Source organism: Rattus rattus, chromosome 15 (genome assembly GCF_011064425.1).
Source record: "Rattus rattus isolate New Zealand chromosome 15, Rrattus_CSIRO_v1, whole genome shotgun sequence".
NCBI lineage: Eukaryota > Metazoa > Chordata > Mammalia > Rodentia > Muridae > Rattus > Rattus rattus.
In genome coordinates this window covers 56475372-56495520 of record NC_046168.1, presented here as the reverse complement: position 1 = coordinate 56495520, position 20149 = coordinate 56475372, and the positions used below count along the sequence as shown (strand labels likewise).

The following is a 20149-nucleotide window of genomic DNA, read 5'->3' as shown; positions in this document are numbered from 1 at the left end:
AAATGAATTCTATGTTCTGCTTTCCCAGATCTGCTCTATGTTCTCTCTATATAGAAAACACTACCGTATCTACACTTAAGAATCGTTAGGCAGGGGGTTGGGGATTTAGCTCAGTGGTAGAGCGCTTGCCTAGCAAGCACAAGGCCCTGGGTTTGGTCCCCAGCTCCGGGAGGGCGGTGGGGGGGGGGGAATCGTTAGGCGGGAAGATCTCTGTAAATGTTAGCATTATGACATTAATGACTCTTTTCTTTGTGTGTGTGTGTGTGTGTGTGTGTGTGTGTGTGATATGCATGCATGTATATGTGTGTTCACGCGCATGCATGTATGTGGAGGTCGGGAGTTGACATTAGGAGTCTTTCTGGGTCACTTTCCACCTGTTAACTTAGGCAGGCTCTCTTGCTAAACCCGGAGCTTGTGGACTTGCCTAGTGTAGCGAACTAGCTCGCTCCAGGAATCTCATTTCTGCCCCCCTCCCCCGAGCACTGGGTTACAGTTGTGCCACATCTGCTTTGAAATAGGCGTGAGGAATCTGAACTCCAGTCCTGGAATTCGCATGGCAAGTGCTTTATCCACAGAAAGTAAGTTGAAAAGAACATGTTAAGCAAACACAAGACGTGAGCAGGAAGGCAGGAAGACACACACGAATACACACACATGTGTGTAGGTGTCTGTCTTGGCTCCTTCCTGTTTTTCTCTTTGCTCCCTGGCTGCCGCGTGGTGAGTACCTTTCCTTGCTCATGTCCTCCTCCTCCATGACGGTTCTGCCTCACCACGGGGATAAAAACAACAGAGCCAGATGACCATGGATGGAACCTTCTAAAACCCCAGACTAAAATCAAAATTTCCTCCTTTAAATGGTTTTTCTCAGATATCTAGCTCAGCAAGATGTAGGGCTGGAGAGGTGGCTCAGTGGTTAAGAGCACTGACTGCTCTTCCAGAGGTCCTGAGTTCAATTCCCAGCAACCACATGGTGGCTCACAACCATCTGTGATGGGATCCGACGCCCTCTTCTGGTGCGTCTGAAGAGAGTGACAGTGTACTCATATATGTAACCAACCAAGAGTACCCAACTCAAAGTGCTGGGAGACCCTTTTGCAATTGAGAAAAGCCTAGCTCTTCCCCAGGAGGGTACAGCTAAAACCTCGATGAAGGTGAACGCCAGCAGTGGGTAGCTTGATCCCCGGGGTGGGGTGGCTCTTTGATTTCTTCTTGTTCGAAATGCCGAAAGTCACAGATAGATGGCTTACTGCTCAAGCTGACCATGAGCACAGTGTGGTCAAAATACGCACTCCCCCCAACCCCCACGAAGCTCAACTCATTCAACAAGTGTATATGAGGAAGGCCTCACTGCTCCCTGCCTGTGTAGACCTCTTGGCACCTTCCGGATCTCACACCCCAAAGTTTGCACTACCTTAGGTGGTGTGAAAAATCTCCCAGCAGCCAGGGCCAGCACTCCAGACAGCCCTGCTTCCTGCTGGAGGAGCAGGTGATCACACCAGCAGGAGGGGCCCAGATCAGGCAGAAGGAACTGGGAAATTCAGGTCACAGCCCCAGGCCACTGTCCCTTATACTGAGATGGCTCATAGGGGGCACATGGCCGCGCGGACAGGAGTAGGCCTCTGCGAGGGACGACTTCCGCTCACTCCGAAGGGACACAAAAGGCTAAGCTGCTGGTGCACTGCACATTGAACTGAGGCCCCGAGGAGTAAAATCAAATCAGGGGAGGCCATGAAATGAATGAGCGAGGCATCTCTAAAGTTAAGCACATTCATAATGAAACGGAGACCGCCGGCGTAGGGCGACCCGGTGCTGTGGGTTCAAAAGTGACCAGAGGGGGATGTGTGTTCTGTTTTAGGATGGGATGAGCACATCACTGTCCTCTAAGGGAATGCTCCCCAAACACTCATTTTGCTCACATGGCTTATATAGTTATTAAAACACAAGCACGACTCTCGACTCTGCTCTTTTCCTTTCAGTCCATGTTCTCCGTAGCTTCTTCCAGAAAATGCTCCGAAGAACCCACCCACACTGCTGGCCTCTCTGACCGAGGCCCAGGACTCCCAGCGCCCCCCCCCGCCACGTGCCACTTTGCTGTCCAGGGCCTTTGGCTCTCCACCCATCCCTTCCCGTGTCCTGCTGGCTTCTAAGGGCTACCAGGGAAGGGGAGGACAGGGATGGGTGGAGTCAAGGCTTCCACTGAAGGATGCTGGGATGCTTTTCACGTGCTCTTCTGGAGCTTCCTGGAGGCATTACTTCCCGACTTGCCTCCTCCCTCTAGATATGACTGTACCCCTCTAGATATGACTTTGTTCCATCTTGCTGGGTGATACCACCCGTCTTGAGCTTTGGTCCTCGGGTGCCTATAGGTGCCTGACTGAAGTAGTTTCCTCACTCCCCATGGGACCCCGTTGTGCACTTTAGATCCTTCTGCCAACCGTCCTCAGGGCAGCCTTTGAGGAGAGCCAACAAGTGATCCAAATATATGTCCACAGGCTTATTTTCCTGGCTCTCATTTCCACAATGACTCTCTTCCTGACACATCTCAGGGAATGCAGCCATGTGACTGGTAATCAGGCGCTCCATCGTTCCCTCCTCCCTTCCCTTCCCTATCAGCCAATCTGGGTGGCTGCTGCTCTTAAGGATGCTAGAGCTCCTCCCCCGACGCCTCCCCCCAACCCCTCCAGCTCGCTCCCTTCTTATGGGAGCTGGGATGTTTCCCTGCTCCCTGGCCTCCCAGTGTCTACTTCTATCCCCCAACCAGCCACAGGCGACATTACAGGGTGAGCTTTTATATCTGAAAGTGCGGGCATCCCAAACTCTTGTCTCCAAAGCCTCTTGGCTTCTCTTATTTATTATTTTAAAACCGATAATTTTTATATGTGTGATGAGTGTATGCGCACCACCCGTGGCAGTGCCCAGAGAGGCCACAAGAGGGCACTGGAGTTACAACCGGCCGTGAACTGCCCCCGCGTGGGTGCTTGGAACTGAACCGGTATCTCCTAGAGCACTAAGTGCTCTTATCTGCTGAGTCATACACCAGCGTCTCTATTTATTACTTCTTAAAGATGAACTTTAGAAGTAAAACATTAAAAAAAAAATCAGTGGTAAACTAAGTCCAAAGATCCATTCAATGGTATGACACGCCCTAAACCTCTTCTACCAAATTCCAGATTAGGAATTACTGAGTGAAAGCTTATTTCTTGACGCACAGAGAAATCAGACGTCTCCTTTACAAAGGATCCATTCTCTTAATCTTTAACCCAACGCCATTGCTCTCCTGTGTTTTTCTCCAGTGTATATGGGCAGGGCACAGCTTCCCCTAGTGTGGACAGGTGGGCAGGGCAGTACTGAGGCCGCGCGCGGCCTTTGCTCTTACCTCCCTGAGGCACGTGTAGATGGGGCACACCAGCACTCGGAAGGGCTCGCCAGTGCTGCTCCTCATGGTGCCAAACACCTCACACAGGAAGGTGATGAAGCCCAGCCAGCGCTCCACATCCTGTTGCTGTAGCTCCTCACGCACAGTGAAGTCCTTCTGTAGAGGCACAAGAGAGCGCGTTAGCCTCACTGGGGCTGGGAGGGGCCCGCGGAACACCAGTTGTACCACAGCTCAGTCCAAAGGCTGACCTGTGTTTCAAATGAGGATAGGAACCACCACTTCTGGTCACCCTGGGTTGGGGGAAAAGCTTTTTCTTTTGTGAGTTGCTCAGACCTGGCCATCTTCCTCCTTCACAGATGTCCCTCAGCCTGGGCTGGAAGGTCCCAAACTATGGACTGGGGATGTATATGGCGGTAGTCGAGGTGAGTGTGTGTGTGTGTGTGTGTGTGTGTGTGTGTGTGTGTGTGTGTTTGGTGGGAAGGGATGGGAATGGCACCTTTCTCAGACTCATTATCGCCAGGTTCAGCTCAGTTTCACCTCCTTTGTCTGACTCTCAAATCACCATCCTATCAGGGGGTCAAGGAGACCGCCACTTGCCCTTACAGATCCGCAGTCTACAACTAAGGCCCACTTTAGCCCCTGTGCTAAGTCAAAGCAGAAGTACAACTCCTGACCACTACTGCCTAACAGAAAACAGAAAAAAAAATTGTTAATTTACTATTACTTGGTGTGGGTGCATGTGTGTGTGTGTGTGTGTGTGTGTGTGTGTGTGTGTGTGTGTGTGAGGGGGTGTATGTGCCATGGTGTGGAGGGGACGACTCTGGAGTTAGTTTCCTCCTTCTACCTATACATGGTTTGGAGGGGTCAAACTCATGTCACCAGGCTTTCATAGCAAGTGTTAAGCCAGCATGCCCACCCGGTAGGACAATCTAAAGTCTTTACTAACTCACTCATCTGTTTGTCCATTCATCCATCTGTCCATCTGTTCATCCATCCATCCATCCATCCATCCATCCATCCATCCATCCATCTGTTTATTCATCCAGTCATGCATCCATCCATCCATTCATTAATTCTTCTCATAAGAATATCATTGTGCTCCGGGCCAGGCAGTACACGAGGGGCCGTGGTAAAGCATGTTTACCCTGAACTTCTGACGCAAGAGAGATAGGTTCTTTGCCACCAGCCAACTCTGGGAAAGTGATTATGGCAGATCAAAAGTAGGAGTGTTCCTAGCTGTAAGCCAGAGTCTTGATGGAGGCTAGGATTCTGAGATGCAGACAAGGGTCTCAGACAGGCAGTCAGGGGACAGGCAGTCAGGGGACAGGCAGTCAGTCAGGGGTCAGGCAGTCAGGGGACAGTGCAGGAAGCAGAGCAGAAATTGCCAAGTGCAGAAGGAGTCAGCGGGGTCTCAGCTTTGTAAGATGAACAGGTTTGAGGGCTCTGTTGTGCAACGTCGTGTTTACCATTTTATATTGGTGAGTGGTGCACTGAGGGTGGTTGAAATGGCCAGTTTTATATTATCTTATTAAAAGCAAAAAATTAAAAAAAACTTTCTTGAATGGGTCTTCTAGCCGACAAAATATGTGCCGTACTTCGGAGGGAATCGTGGCACAGAACAGGAAGGAGAAACTGAGATGGAAGTCAGGCTTGACTTAATGGAGTTGAGTCGAAATAAGCCAGGCAGAGGTTGTTTTTAAAATAGTTAATCAAAAGCCAGGAAAATTTTTTAGAAGAGAAGATATTCAATTTTTATTTAAAAAAAATTCATTTTGGCTTTTTTTTTCCTCTTCAAGATAGGGTTTCTCTGTGTAGCCCTGGCTGTCCCGGAACTTGTTCTGTAGACCAGGCTGGCTTTGGACTCAGAGATCTGACTGCTCCCAGCTCCTGAGTGCTGGGATTAAAGGCGTGTGCCACCAATGCTCTGCTCAATTCTAATTTTTAAATACAACCTAAATGATAATTCCATAGTAATAGTTACTTAATAATGCAAAATCCAATTACTAAAGACTGGCTAAGACCGTGAGAAGGGGTCAGAAGACTGAAAGATAACTTCACTTCCTAATTTATACCATGAAGACTTTTACGTCAACCCCTTTCCCCTTAGCTTGCTAACCAGAGGCATACGAGTAAAACTGTACCTTAAGGGAAACTAGAACTGGGTTGCCAAAATGACTCAGAGGGTTAAAGACATTTGTAACCAAGTTCAATGCCTGGGACCCATGGGTTGGAAGGACAGAATGGAGCCCGGCAAATGATCTTCTCACTTCCACATGCGTACTGTGGCATGTGTGTGCCCTGCCCCCACAATAAATAAATGTAAACAATTCGCGTTAAAAACAAACATTAGGAACCAGTAGCAGACTGAAAACAGGGTATATTAAATAATGAACGAGTCAAAATAACTGTGGACAAACAAGAAGCTAACTAAATTAGTAGTAAAATCAGCATTCTCTTTTAAAAAAAGATAAAGCCATATTTACTTATAAAGATAGAATACTGTTTATAATAAATAGATAATAGGACAGACTCGAAATGTAGTAAAAGCCATTGAGACAAAGAGGAACCAGAAAGCATTACACTGGGAATGTTTAGCCAACGACGACTTATTTCAGAGCACATGGCCAAGAATGAACTACTTTGGTGATTCAAGTAATATAATTAATACATCTAAATTAGGACAATTCTCACAGAGAATTGATTCTACCATAATTTCCCAAACATAATACTGTCACCTGATGACAGTATTAGAAGCAGGTAGATCTCTGTGAATGCAAGGCCAGCCTAGTCTACGTAGAGTGTTCCAGGAGAGCCGGGGAGGACTACTTAAAGAGATACTGCCTCAAAAAACCCAAACTCAAAAACCAAACCACCACCAAACAAAACACTTGTGGGATGTGCTTCAAGCTACAATGAGAGGTCAACGCGTCTACTGACTATCCAGCTTTTGGCTGTTAAACAAGAGAACGCAGTGTGCTAATCTATGTTCCCCAAGCGATGGTTGCTGGTCAGGTGTGAATACTGAGTGCTTAAAAGGTGCTCACCGAGGGGTTGGGGATTTAGCTCAGGGGTTCGAGCTCCGGGGGAGGGGGGAAGGTGCTCACTGAACAATGTGTTTACTTATGAAATAGACAATGGTTTTGAGGATAGTATTGAAAAAAGAATGTAAAATGTGTCATTTAAAAAGGTTGAGTAGGCTGAAGAGATAGCACAGCAGTTAAGAACTCTTGCAGAGGACCGGAGTTCAAGCCCAGGACCCACACTTGGTGGCTTAAAACTGCTCCATGGGGATCTGACGCCTCTCACCACTACAGGCACCTTCAGCCACCTGCGTGTACCCACACTTATGCACGTGCGCGTAAAACAAATATTTTTTAAAAGTTGAGTATATGCTGAAAATTTGGATATACTAGATGAAGTAGAACCTATAATTACTTTTTTTTTTTCCTCTTTTTTTCTTTTTTTCGGAGCTGGGGACCGAACCCAGGGCCTTGCGCTTGCTAGGCAAGTGCTCTACCACTGAGCTAAATCCCCAACCCCTATAACTACTTTTAAAATTGCGTGAGAAGGTTGTGTTGTACCTCTAGCAGACAGTGTTAGCCAAAAGTTCTACCCCCGAAAAATTAGAAAACCATCATTAGCTAAGGAAATAAAGGAGAGGACACAACAGAGACCAAACTGGAAATTAATTAGAAAAAGAAAAAAAGAAAATTGCGTACAAAAGCTGGCAGGAAGAATTAGGAGAAAAAAAACTAACATGAAAACAAACATGGAAGAGGTAAGACAGAATCAAATTTGACTATGTTAAGTTGAAAGACACAGTGTGGTAACACCACAGAACAACGAATATCATCAACCTTACTAAAAAGAAGAAAGAAATCAAGACCAGGAGAGATGAAAAGACGTGAACTGAGACAAAATTGTGAAAGAATTACCTTTACAGGGAGCCCTCTCAAGTCGTGACTCTTTAATAGGGAAATTCACCCAAGCTTATTTGAATAATGGACATAATTGTTGTCATTTGGAAAGGAACCCAAAAACTCAGGAAAAAGGGGCTCGCCAGCCGGTCATCTACAGGCGACATCTCGAAGTAAGTCATAAACAAGGAAGCGCGCTGGCTGACCTCTCTAATGTGAATGGATGGGGCGGTCCTAAATGAAATGCCAGCAAGCAGACCCATTATAACCAAGTACACTTTCATCCCAGGAAGGCCGGAATGACTTAGCATCAGGAAATCTATAAATGCAATCTATTACATCAAGGGGTCTGACTGAGGAACAGTGGCAATGCCCATGGGTGGAAGGAGAGAGAATTATTAGATTATATGTATGAAAAACCCAAGAGAACCTTCTAATAAAGATTAATCAGGGTCTATAACTAATTAATGTGAGTATTTAGATACTAAATTAATATATAAAAGTCAACAGCTTGCTTTCCTGACACAACTTACCAGTGAGATACTTTAATGATCAGAAACTAATTTATAAAAGCCTAACATGAGCTTTTGTGTGTGTATGTGTAGGAGGGGACAAGGGCAATAGGTGTAGAGACTTGAAAAAAAAATGACCTTAAAAGTAATTTGAAAGAATAATAGGGAGAAATCCCTAGCCAAGACACAACTACATTGGAAAGGGCTGTATTACTTTTAATTTATTCCAAAGCTTTAATAATTAAAAGGCCATGGGATTGACCAAGCATGGAGAGCTAGATCAGACAGCCCAGAAACAAATTTGGCATCCACAAGGGTTTATCATATGATCCCCAGAGGGCCACAAATCAGAGGTAGAGGAGACTCGGTATCCGGGCCACAGCTGTCGAATACCAGGGAGGAAAGGATCTACAGTCTCAATTCATCCCAGACCTCAGGATGAACCCTAGGTGGAGTAAAAAGTCAATTGAGAAAAACAGAAACTCGAAGAGGATAAAATGGAGAGAAACCACACTTGTGGGGCAGAGAAAGGTGGACTTTATGGGGAAGAAACAGAGGTTGCACAAAACGACGAAGAGCTACTGGTGTGTGTGTGTGTGTGTGTGTGTGTGTGTGTGTGTGTGTGTGTGTGTGTGTGTGTGGTGCGAAGAGGGTGCATCAGGCCTTCGGGAAGTAAGACAGAGGGTAATTGCTTGATATACAGTAGCAGTTCTCAGCCTTGGGGTCAAACGAGCCTTTCACAGGGGTCGCACATCAGATATCCTGCACATCAGATATTTATATGACAATTCACAGCAGTAGCACAATTGCGCAGTTATGGAAGTAGCAGCGAAAATAACTTTATGGTCACCACCATATGAGGAGCTGTACTGAAGGGCCACAGCATTAGGAAGGTGGAGAACCATTGATACACAGGATGCTCAAATTTGGGATAGCAGCACCCAGCCTGTCACAAACGAAAATGGAGGACTTTAAGAGGTGGGTTACTGGTCCAAACAAAAACGGCCAATAAATATGTGGAAAGGGCTTTGCCTAGTGGCTCATGCCTAAGACGTAAGAGTCTGAGGTAAAGAGGCTTCACTGCAAGTTTTAGATCAGCCTGGGCTACACAGGGAGATCCTGCCTCAGGAAAACCCCCCAAAGAACACAAACTTAATACGGGTAGTAGTTAAATGAACGAAAATACATTTTCATCCGTCTGCAAAATTTTTAATCATCAGCGACAGGCATTCTTATATATGGGCAGTATACATTTTTCCTGAGGAAACTTAATTAACCTTAACAGTCATCAAACAATTGCATCTCTGGGTGTCTACCATAAAGTAATAATGAGGACAGGAAAAAATACTTTTAATGGGCCAGCCAGAGGGATCATCAGGCAAAGGAGCCTTCCTCCAAGTCTGAGTGAGTTTGATCCAACATGGCGGAAGGTAACCAATGTTTCCTACAAGCTGTCCTCTGACCTTCGCATATAAGCTATGACACGCACATGTGTGCGCGCGCACACACATTGAATGTAAAGATAACCTTGAAACAGGCTTAACATAAGAAGTCAAGAGCCTAAGCGACCAATAAGACAGTGGCTAAGGCAGTGATGGCCCACGCGTTCATTGAAACTTGCTTGTCCGCTGGGCTGGTGTCTATCTTTGATCTCCGCACTTGGGATTAGAGACAGGCTGAGCTCTGTGAGTTCAAGACCAACCTAGTCTACAGAGTAAGTTCTAGGACAGCCACTGTGACAGGGAGAGACCCTGTCTCAAGACAGAGAGAGAGAGAGAGAGGGGGGGAGGGAGAGGGAGGGAAGGAGAGAGGGAAGAAAGGAAGGAAGGAAGGAAGGAAGGAAGGAAGGAAGGAGAATGTATAAAAGAGCATGAGACAATGTTTATACAATGGTAAGTGAGAACACAACAGTATACAATATCATCCGCGGATACAATTTTGAAGAGAAACTGTTCAAAATGTTTACTATGTTCCCAAATAGTGGATCTGTGAGTGGCCTTTATTCTTTCTTTATTCTATGGCTTTTTTTAAATTTCTATAGTCACTTCTTTTCATGACCAGAAGAATGGATACTGACTGTACTGGGGTTCCTTCCCTTGCCCCCCCTTTTCCCTTCTTAAAGTAGGACAGTGGAAGTCTTGGGGTGCCTGGCAGCTGGCACTGACTTCCACCAGATGGGGTGTGAATATGCCTCACCTAGAGGCCGGAGCCCAGCCTGTGTGTCTCCTGACACCTCACCTACAGGCTGTGTGTCTCTTCCTGACAAGTGTTAGAGGTTGCCAGCTTCCCTCTCTACACAAAGAGCCCCTTTCTGCCAGCTGAGACTGGCCTGTCCTTGGGTCTTGACTCTGCCCCCAACCTCAGCCTCTTATATCCAAGAGCAGCAAGGGGCCTCAGCTCAGGGGCAGTTATTTCAAAGTCTGCCATTTGGCTCTAGGTTCTCATCTGACAGGCAGGCTCCCTCCCAGCAACCCCTGGTGTCTTTCCCCAAACTCCAAGGCTACCATTTAAGCCCGGTTTCCTGCCTAAAACTATTTATTGACGTACTGCTATTTCCTGCGCCAGCCACATCAATAAGCCCTGAAAGCCATTCAGTGTCTCAGGTTTCTCAAGGCATTCTGGGAAATTCTTCCCACTCTGGATAACCACATGAACTCTGGTGTGGTAGAATTCTGTGGCCAAGCCAAAAACAGCTGTGTACAGGCAGAGGGGGAAAACACAGCTCCCCTACCCACTAGACCCCTGTGGCCACAGCAAGGAGATGCTGCCGTAGCGGGGGGAGGGAGGGACCTGGCACAAGGACCACAGTATATTTTTGCATTTCCTGAGGCTGACAGACAGCCCTGCACCCTGCAAACTGGTCTCGCTTTTTAAAAACAATTGACCAAGGGAGAGCTGCCCATCCAAACTGGACTTCCCCAGTGGCCAACACGCTTCTGTTCAGAGGTCTACTGCAGTATCGTAGCCACGCCCCCACCTCTGGGATGCTGAGGGAGAAAGTGCTCTTTTAGTAACTGCTGGCAGGAAGTTTTCTTTTCCCCTTGTAAAGTTGGGATGGATGTGGGAGAGGTAGGTAATGGGGAGTGTGTGTGTCCGGGATGGGGGATGTGGGCAACTCAGGGCTGTCCAGTGTCAGCAGCTCCGTCCGACATTCTCCCCTGTAACTGTGGGAGCTAAAATGAATTACTGGATACTGGTTTTTTTTTTTTTTTTTTTTTATTGGAAAGAGGAAAGAAATGTTCAACCAAAATTCACTTTTTTTTGTTTTGTTTTGTTTTTCTGGCTCCGACTTTCTCTTCCTCCAGGGTTCTCTTCCCAGCTCTCCTTGTTGGGTCCCTCTGACTACCTGCCTACGAAAGCACCCTCCTTACCCCTCACCCCCACCCGCCCATCCCTACTTCCCTTTGGCCTGTCATCTGACGTGGGGGCCTGAACAGGTTGATGATCTATTGGCCCTTAGCCAGGAACTCACAGGACAGGGATCAACGCCATGCCTCTGGGATGGGACCCAGCTCATGGGAGGTGTTCGGTTTTTGAGTAGGGACTGGACAGAGAACTGCTCTATGACAAGTGACCGGACATCTCTTCGGTGAGACCTCCACGTGGATGCTCATTTTTTTTCACCCAAGATTTGAGAGTAGAAAGGAGATAGTTCACCTGTCCTTCGCCTTGTGTCTGCTAGTTCCCCTCTCTCCTTTCCTGCCACTCTATGTTGCTGCATGGAAGGTCACACCATTGTGCCATGATATCTCTCTCTCTCTCTCTCTCTCTCTCTCTCTGTATCTGTCTCTCTCTATCTCTCTCTCTGTCTGTCTCTGTCTCTCTCTGCGTCTCTGTCTCTGTTTCTGTCTTTCTCTCTGTCTCTGTCTCTCTCTATCTCTCTGTCTCTCTCTCTCTCTGTCTGTCTCTCTGTCTCTCTCTGTGTCTCTGTCTCTCTCTGTCTCTGTCTCTCTCTCTCTCTCTCTCTCTGTCTCTCTCTCTCTCTCTCTGTCTGTCTCTCTCTCTCTCTCTCTCTCTCTCTCTCTCTGTCTCTCTCTCTCTCTCTCTCTCTCTCTCTCTCTCTCTCTCTCTCTCTCTCTCTCTCTCTCTCTCTCTCTCTCTCTCTCTCTCTCTCTCTCTCTCTCTCTCTCTCTCTCTCTCTCTCTCTCTCTCTCTCTCTCTCTCTCTCTCTCTCTCTCTCTCTCTCTCTCTCTCTCTCTCTCTCTCTCTCTCTCTCTCTCTCTGTCTCTGTCTCTCTCTCTCTGTCTCTGTCTCTCTCTGTCTCTCTCTCTGTCTCTCTCTATCTCTCTCTGTCTCTCTCTGTCTCTCTTCTCTGTCTCTCTCTCTCTCTCTCTCTCTCTCTGTCTCTGTCTCTCTATCTCTCTCTGTCTCTCCTGTGTGTGTGTGTGTGTGTGTGTGTGTGTGTGTGTGTGTATGTGGTCACCTATGATTCTGGCCCAGCTCCTCCCACCTGGAGTTTCTCCTTTGGATTGCTTGTCAAGCTGTGTTCCTCACTCGCCCACATAAACTCAGTGTCTCCGCATTTCTCTGGCTCTCCGTCTTAGCCCAGGGCCTGACGCCTGTACTCAGGAAAAGCTGCTGTCCTAACCAAGTCATTGTCATTGAGGAAGCCCAGGGAAGTCTTTCCTTATGCCAGAGGCATCGACAGTAAGGAGGGGAGGGGATCCCCAAGCTTAGGATTTCTCAGAAACCAGGGATACTATCACCAATCAGGTCATTTATGGCCCAGAAGAGCCCTACTGTTCTGTTTCCCATTTCTCTTGGGACTTAATGCTTCAGAATCCCCAAGACTCCGGGATGTTAGGCTACTTGAAGTTGGTTTCTGTGACTGGTGACCAAGAGGAACAATAACAATAGGTCCCTTTGGCATAATAGGGTCCTGACTTCAGGGGAGAATCAGTATTACCCAGTATGGGTGAGCAGAGTTGGAGGAGAGAGTTGGGTAGCACTAGCTGCTTTCCCCAAGGTATGGTGACAGGAGGGGGAATGGGACCTAACTTGGAGCTCAGGCAGACCTCTGTGCTTTCTCATATCTCCTCAAGGAAGCATGGAGTAAGGCTCCCCAGGGCTTAGCGCCAGTCTGACCAACTCAGCCTGTCCTCTTTGGTAGTAAGAGTGTCATGTGCCATGCATGTATCTGGCATCCAGTAGGCATTTAATAAGAGGTAGGGTTCATGGGAGTAGTCTCCTGAGCCATTCTGTCTATGAAAGCCTGCCCTAGACTTAGACATTTCTTCTTTCTGGAAGGTTCTAGTCAAGGGACACAACTGGTAGACTATGAGCTGGCCACCTTGGCCACCTCCTAGATCTGGATGCTAGTTTTGGCTTAGTCTGGGGGAGCATGGATACTCCATCTGGTAAGGACGTTAGAGTATGTAGCTGGGATTCGGGCAGTTCCCTACTGTCTTCTTTATTGTGTCTGTAGGAGAAGCTATCCCAGAAGATTGTATGAACAAAGGATTGTGGCCTCTGCCAAAGGCTGGTCGCTTGCCTTGGGTTTCTTACATCTGTTAGCCACGAGTCACTGGCTGGGTTTCCGTATATCATTTCTTACCATAAAACCCGGCTCTTTCCCCACTACCTTTGACCCGCACTCACCACCCAACAACACCTCCTGGTGACCTCAGTTCTTCATTCTGCCCTGAACCATGACAGTTAGGGGTTTCACTTGCCAATGACACAAATCTTTCCAAATGAAATTGGGCACCCAGGGCTTCAGTGGGCTTCCATGAGAGAGGTTCACAGACATAGTCATAGGAAGCACAGGCCATGGACACAATGCCAGAACTGGTTTGACCAAGATGCTTCTGCCTAGCTTCTTTAACTTCTATGCCTGTAATATATGCTCTACCATAAAAAGGGCCTTTGGTGGACACGGTGAAGGTGGCTTCTAGCTGTTCTACTGTCTTTTATAATGATGTGGGCCCAAAAGAGGACAGAGAGCCCCTCCCTCCTAATAGCCAATCCCCAAATCTTGGAGTGGGGTTGTGACTGACTCTGCTTCCCACATCACCCTCCTTCAGACCAATCATGTAGTTATGAAGGCACTGAATGGCCAACCCTAGGTCACACAGCCTTTTTGGTATAGGTCTACAGGGCATCCGTAGACCCCTGGACAAAAGACAGAGACAGTAAAGCCACTGCCAATACAGACACCATCGTGTGGCTGTCACATATGCCTCAAACTCTCCTGAACATCATATCAAGACCTCTATGTGCTGTTGTGACTGTGGTCCTATGTCACCTAACCAACAAAAAGGATTGACATAAAAATGATCTTGAATCTGTTCTAATCAACAAATACAAAAAATGCCCCAGATGCGCCTTTAACGACTAGAACACGTTCTCTGTGACTGACGGCTCTTGGTACTAAGGTTGTAATGCTTTCTCCCAGGACTCGCCTCTAGGGTAAGGACATACACGGTGGCTGGGAAATGCCATCGGCCCCTTCCAGACGAATCTAGATCATTCTAGAGACATTTCCAACTGTCCTGGGCTGTGAGCACCCAGACTATTTCAGTTGGTGAAATCAGGTCAGGTAGGCTGGGCCCTGCTGGTGGCAGCGGGGCGGGGGAGTGGTGCTGGGGTGCGACAGCGGGAGAAGCCGAGAAGCTGGGCTGATTCAGTGGGAATTCTGTCTCACACTTACGCAGGCGTGAAGCCTCTTTCTCAGGCAAGGGGAGCCAGCACCTGCTGTGGCTATGGCCTTGAGAAGCCCTCTACAGGGTTGGAAGTTTTCCTTTCCGCTGAACCAGAAGAGAGCTGAGCTATATGAATAGACACTATATACGCATACGGTGGCAGTTGCCTTGGCTCAAGGAAGACATAGGTACAGGTTACCAGCCCAGGGCATAAAGGGCTAAGGTCTATAGAGCAGGGGGCGCCTGTCTCACTGCCAGTCCAAAGTGGCTTTAACGGTCCTACTGTGTGTATTCTCATGGTGCTCTTTCCAAGTTTAGCTGGCTCTATGGCTTCACATGTCCCCGGGGTGGGAGTGGCCAGCTACCTGGGTCTGACCACTGTCTGAGGTTGGCAGGAACAGAAGCATGGCTCTGCTTTCTACTCCTTGAGGTAAAGTTTAAAACAAGATGGCCTTCTCATAAACAAGATGGCAGGCCACCCTTATCTGTTTTTTTTTCAGGTTCCCTTGAAGGAAGGGCTAGGTTGCTATCTCTAGAATCAGGATTCTATCCCTGATTGGACTTTCATCTTGCTAGGAGAGTGGCCAACAGTCCAGAGATGGGTGTTTGCCAGGGTCTAGGCCAAATAGGTGAGAGATAGCTTTCCTGCCAAATTATCTGTGGGATGGTGATACGGCACGCATGCATACATGTGCGTGTGCGTGTGCGTGTGTGTGGTCAGTCCAAGGAGCAAGCCAATTTCAAAATAAAGACAAAGCTACCCAATCACTGTCTGTGTCTCTACCTTTTCATCTGTATAATGGGACGCTTGTATCCAAAGACATAGAGGCAATGGAGTGAGGTGAGTCTGAAATGGCCCCCTCTGAATACATAATAACGATACCCATACTCTAATGTGAGAAACTGAGTCAGGCAGCAGCCAACCATGAACAGAGTGTTCTGTAGGAGAAATTTTGAGTTGGGTAGGAAGCCAGCCCCTCAGACCTCCCTAGAGTTTTCTCTCAGAGTTCCACCAGCACCAGGTTTTACTCGAGGCCCTGGATCTCCAACCCCACATAGGGATGCTACCTCAGAACCTGCCGCTGCACTAGCCACGGGCCATGTCTTAGGAGCCGCTGGTAACTGAAGGGCTTTCAGTACAGCCCAAACACTGCTGAAACTGTCCCGAAGGCTAGCGGTAAAAATAGATGATTATACAGGCGTTATTAAACTATTTATAGAGTTTGAGAAAACCCCTAGTAATGCTCACGAAAAGATCTGGCATATACTGGGGATTCCAGAATGACTCAGTCCTTCGTCCAAACCCACCCGTGACGTTAAACTCTACCGCAAATGAAGTCTTCAAAAGTCACGCTAATAGCTACAAGGCGTTATCCCTTGATGAAGTTCCAAAGGAAGTGTACACGTCTTTGTAGCAAGCCATATCCCAGAACGTTTCCCGGGTGACAGTTAAGCAATAGGACTGGGTAAGGCCCATTCAGAAACGGCTGGGAAGAGGAAAAAGAAGGGTACAAAGTTTAGCAGGCTTGGGGAGGGTCAACATCTGCGAACTGGGGATGTTGGCTTGTATGGACCTTGCCTTCGAAGACACAGATGGTCATGTTTGTGCTGGTTCTGTCTGAGCAGAGCTCTAATAAAATGTGTAAGTTTGCACCTACTCAGCTGGCCTTGGTGATGTTTGGCTCTGTGCAGTCTGGCAGGATTGGGGTGGACGTAAGGGAGTGCTCAAGCCACCTTGATGAGCCATTGAGTTCTAATCTGAAAAACAGATGTGCGAGGGGCAGTGGATGAGTAGAATCATAATTCCCAGTTCCCAGTTTCCTGGATTCCAGAGGCTGGAGGATCTGTTTCACACGGCTGAGCATATACCCTAGGCTGAATTCAAAAAATAAATACTACTGAGGGAAAAAAAATGCATGCAAACCACTGTGTGTCAAAACACATACCAGAGCTTGAGAGCTAAGAGGGCCTGGAACGGACTCCTCACCTGACTCCCAGTGAATGTTTGAACCTAGTCTCCTTGTGTGGAAAAGATGTTGTGTAAGTTTCCTTGTAGATTGAAGCATCCCACCCTGCAGGGAAACTCCTTAAACAGGAAGGCAAACTCAAAGGAGCTTCAGGAAGTCCTTGAAATTGGCCAGATTTAGAAGTCGAGGGCCCTTCTTCACCAGAGTAAGGAGCAAAAGCAGAGAGTTCCGGGGTTGGAGATTTAGCTCAGTGGTAGAGCACTTGCCTAGCACTCAGTCCCCAGCTCCAAAAAATAGAAAAGAAAAAAAACAAAACAAAAAAAACCAGAGAGTTCCTCTGAGACTGAAGGAAGAGAGCTATGGAGAGTCCAGGCCAGCTGTCTGGATGAAGCAGAAACCAGCCATGCTACCTGGAAGAGGTTAAACCACCTAAGGAACCTGGAGAAGAGTACGCTCCAACCTACCGAGCTGCCTGTAGGCTGGGCCGTGTGCTTCAGGTTCTCAGCCCTGTGAGCTGTCACCCATGCTGGCGTAGGCTTTGGACCTACAGCTCTCTTTGAGTCATTTCTGCCCCTGTAAGTAACCCCTCACCCACAGTCCTTTAATTAACACCCAAAAAACTGATTGCTTCACTAAGCTGGACATTGGTGGTGTTCATACTGTGGTCTACGGTGGATTCCCTATTTAGAGTGATTAGATGTGCGTGTCCCCAGAGAAATTCTGTCACACGACAGAGTCAGAGGTGGAGAGAATGCAAATCTCCTGGCTAGGCACGGCGGGCACTGACGTCGGATTGGCAGAGAGGCATTAGAACAGCACGCAGTTGCTGGGGACTTGGGATACAGGGCCAGGTAGAGTTAGGGCTAGGGTTAGCACTAGTTTTTGCATGCATATGCTCTCTCCTTGGCTACACTGTGAGCCTCATGGATGTCTTCTTCTCTGCCCTTCTCACTTGTCTAGCAGATCAGCGGCAGGACAGTGGTGGCCTCCAAGCTAATTCTGATGATGGATGTGCTGAGGGAAATACTGGAAAGTGGGTTGGTCTCTATGCGTTCTAAAGTGCCGGAGTCTCCTTCCTTTGGCTCCATGTTATCCTTAGCCATTCTCTTTCCTTCTCACAGCCTCTATCTTCTCTAAGCGGGGCCCTCACTCTTGTTACCGCCTGCGCTTTCACTGCACGGGGCGTGGTATGAAGCTACGTGTGTGCTTCTTTATAAGGCTCGGGGCCTCCTTCACGGGACACACAAACTCCGGGGAATCTGATCACTGTCTCATGTGCCAGTGTCCACCCAGTGTGTAGGAGAACACAGGCCCTCAGCAAGCGCTGCTGCGTTAACCGGAGTGAATGCCGGACGCAGGGAATGGCAGGCCCACGGGACAGGTGTTTTTTGCACAAGAAGGAGGTAGTTTTCTGGTCCCTGCTCTATGTGATCGGTTTCTTGCTTAGATTTGATAAAACACCAGAGAAGGCAGGGAAAAACTAGTTGATACTGGCTTTGGGCTTTCAAAGATTTGGTCTGTGTGTACATTGGTGTTTTGCCTGGAGCTGTCTGTCTGTCTATCTATCTATCAATCTATCATCAATCTATCTATCTATCAATCATCTATCAATGAATCTATCATCTATCTATCTATCTATCTATCTATCTATCTATCTATCTATCTATCTATCTACTACCTACCTACCTATCTATCTATCTATCTATCCGTGTGAGGGTGCCAGATCCCCCTGAAACTGGAGTTATAGTTGTGAGCTGCCACTTAGGTGCCAGGAATTGAACCCAGGTTCTCTAGGAAGAGCAGCCAGTGTTCTTAACCACTGAGCCATCTCTCCAGCCCAAGAAAACTTCTTAAGGAAACAGTAGCTGCTGGGATGGGAAATTTATTCTGTGTTTCTTCAGATTCCCACTTGGAGAGGAGGACATGGACGAGAGAGGTCCCAATTGGGTACCCATCTGGAGATCCAAGAAAGCAGGAGGGGGCTCAGAGATCAGAAAGGGGGTGCTGTCCTCATTAAGAGATGCTTCAGGGTTTGGGGATTTAGCTCAGTCATTAAGAGATGCTTCAGATCAGGAAACATAATCTTGGGACACTAACTCTTGGGCAAATTATTCCCTTCATTTGGCCTTAGTTTGGTTATCCACTAGGATGAATCCTACTGGGCCCATAATTTGTTGTAAAGATTGAAGGGGCCACAGATACCCAATCATATTGGGAGAAGAGAGAATCAACACTCAGTGAAGCTGGGCGTTCATGTTGATGGTCAGAGATCACACCTTGCTTTCTAGCTTACTAAGTCCCAGCTTGGCGTGGTCTTTCATGACGTACATTGCTAACAAGACAGTGAACAGTCATGCAGTCATGTGACCCAGTGCTGCTTACTGGTATCATTTATCCTCTCAAGTCCCTGCTTTTCCAACCAGAGTGCCTCCTGCCAGGACACATGCTGAGAGGTGAGAGAGGCTCCATCTGCCTCAAGGCTATGCAGCTTCTCCTCACAGTGGTAACTCTTGGCATTTAAGGCCAGGTTCAGTTTTCTGAGGGGAGCTACCCAGTGCTTTGGAGGCCTCTATCAATTTGGTGCCAGTCGGAGCCCTATTCTCGTCCCCTCTGGCACTGGGTCTGCTGGAGACACAACGACCCCAGATGAAAACCACTGTCTAGAGACAGACAGCCTTGCAACAGACAATGACTGTCCCCTTTGAGACTCCTGTTGAAATCCGATTGCAAACTCAATTCCATGTTGGGAGTAGGGCTTTTGAGTGTTGCCTTGCCTTCTACACAGAAGTGATATGATGGTTTGAAGAAAAGTGGCCCCCACAGGCCCATAGGGAGTGGAATTATTAGGAGGTGTGGGGCCTTGTTGGAATAGGTGCGATCTTGTTGGAAGGAAGTGTGTCACAGGGGGTGGGCCTTAATGTCTCAGAAGCTCAAGCCAGGCCTAGTGGTTCAGTGTCTCTTCCTGCTACCTGCCAATCCAGGTTAGAACTCTCAGCTCCTTCTCCACCTCCACGTCTGTCTGTACGCTGCCCTGCTTCCTGCCATAACGACAATGGGCTAAACCTCTGAACTGTAAGCCAGCCCTAATTAAATGTTTTTCTTTAGAAGAGTTGCCATGGTCAAGGTGTCTCTTCACAGCAATAGAACGAAATAGGCGGTCAGACGTTGTGAGAGCTGCCTATTACGGGGAGTCCACCCCAGACTTTCTTTCCTCATGAGCTCACTTAAGCCTTCTGTCCTCTAACAAGGTAGCACGAAGCCCTCGATAGATGCCACTGCCTCCTCCTGGCCTCCCAGCTTCAGAATTGTGAGCTTAAATAAATTTGTTCGCTTCATCTTGTTATAGCAACAGAAAGCAGTCAAGGATACACACTCCCACACCCCCTGTGAGGCCCCATCTTGGAGCACGGTAAGACTCTGAAGTACTTGAGAAATGTTAGGTATCACACCATATATATATATATATATATATATATATATATATATATTGAGGAAACTTTAACTAAGGTAAGGTCTTCCGGGCTGGAGAGATGGCTCAGTGGTTAAGAGCACAGACTGCTCTTCCAGAGGTCCTGAGTTCAATTCCCAGCAATCACATGTTGGCTCACAACCATCTGTAATGGGATCTGATGCCCTCTTTGGTCTGTCTGAAGACAGAGACAGTGTACTCACATATAATAAATAAATAAATCTTAAAAAAAAAAAAAAGAAGGTAAGGTCTTCCACAGTGACACGC

General features: G+C 47.6%; 1 protein-coding gene across 5 annotated transcripts in view; it reads right to left on the bottom strand.

The window, feature by feature from the left end:
* The window catches only part of Ctif (cap binding complex dependent translation initiation factor), a 269187-nt gene that overhangs the window by 36568 nt on the left and 212470 nt on the right, over nt 1–20149 (bottom strand). For all 5 annotated transcript variants that reach the window (XM_032886116.1, XM_032886118.1, XM_032886117.1 and 2 more), the window contains exon 10: nt 3377–3532. In XM_032886116.1, the coding sequence (XP_032742007.1) occupies nt 3377–3532 (156 nt within the window). The remainder of the gene's footprint in view (nt 1–3376; nt 3533–20149) is intronic.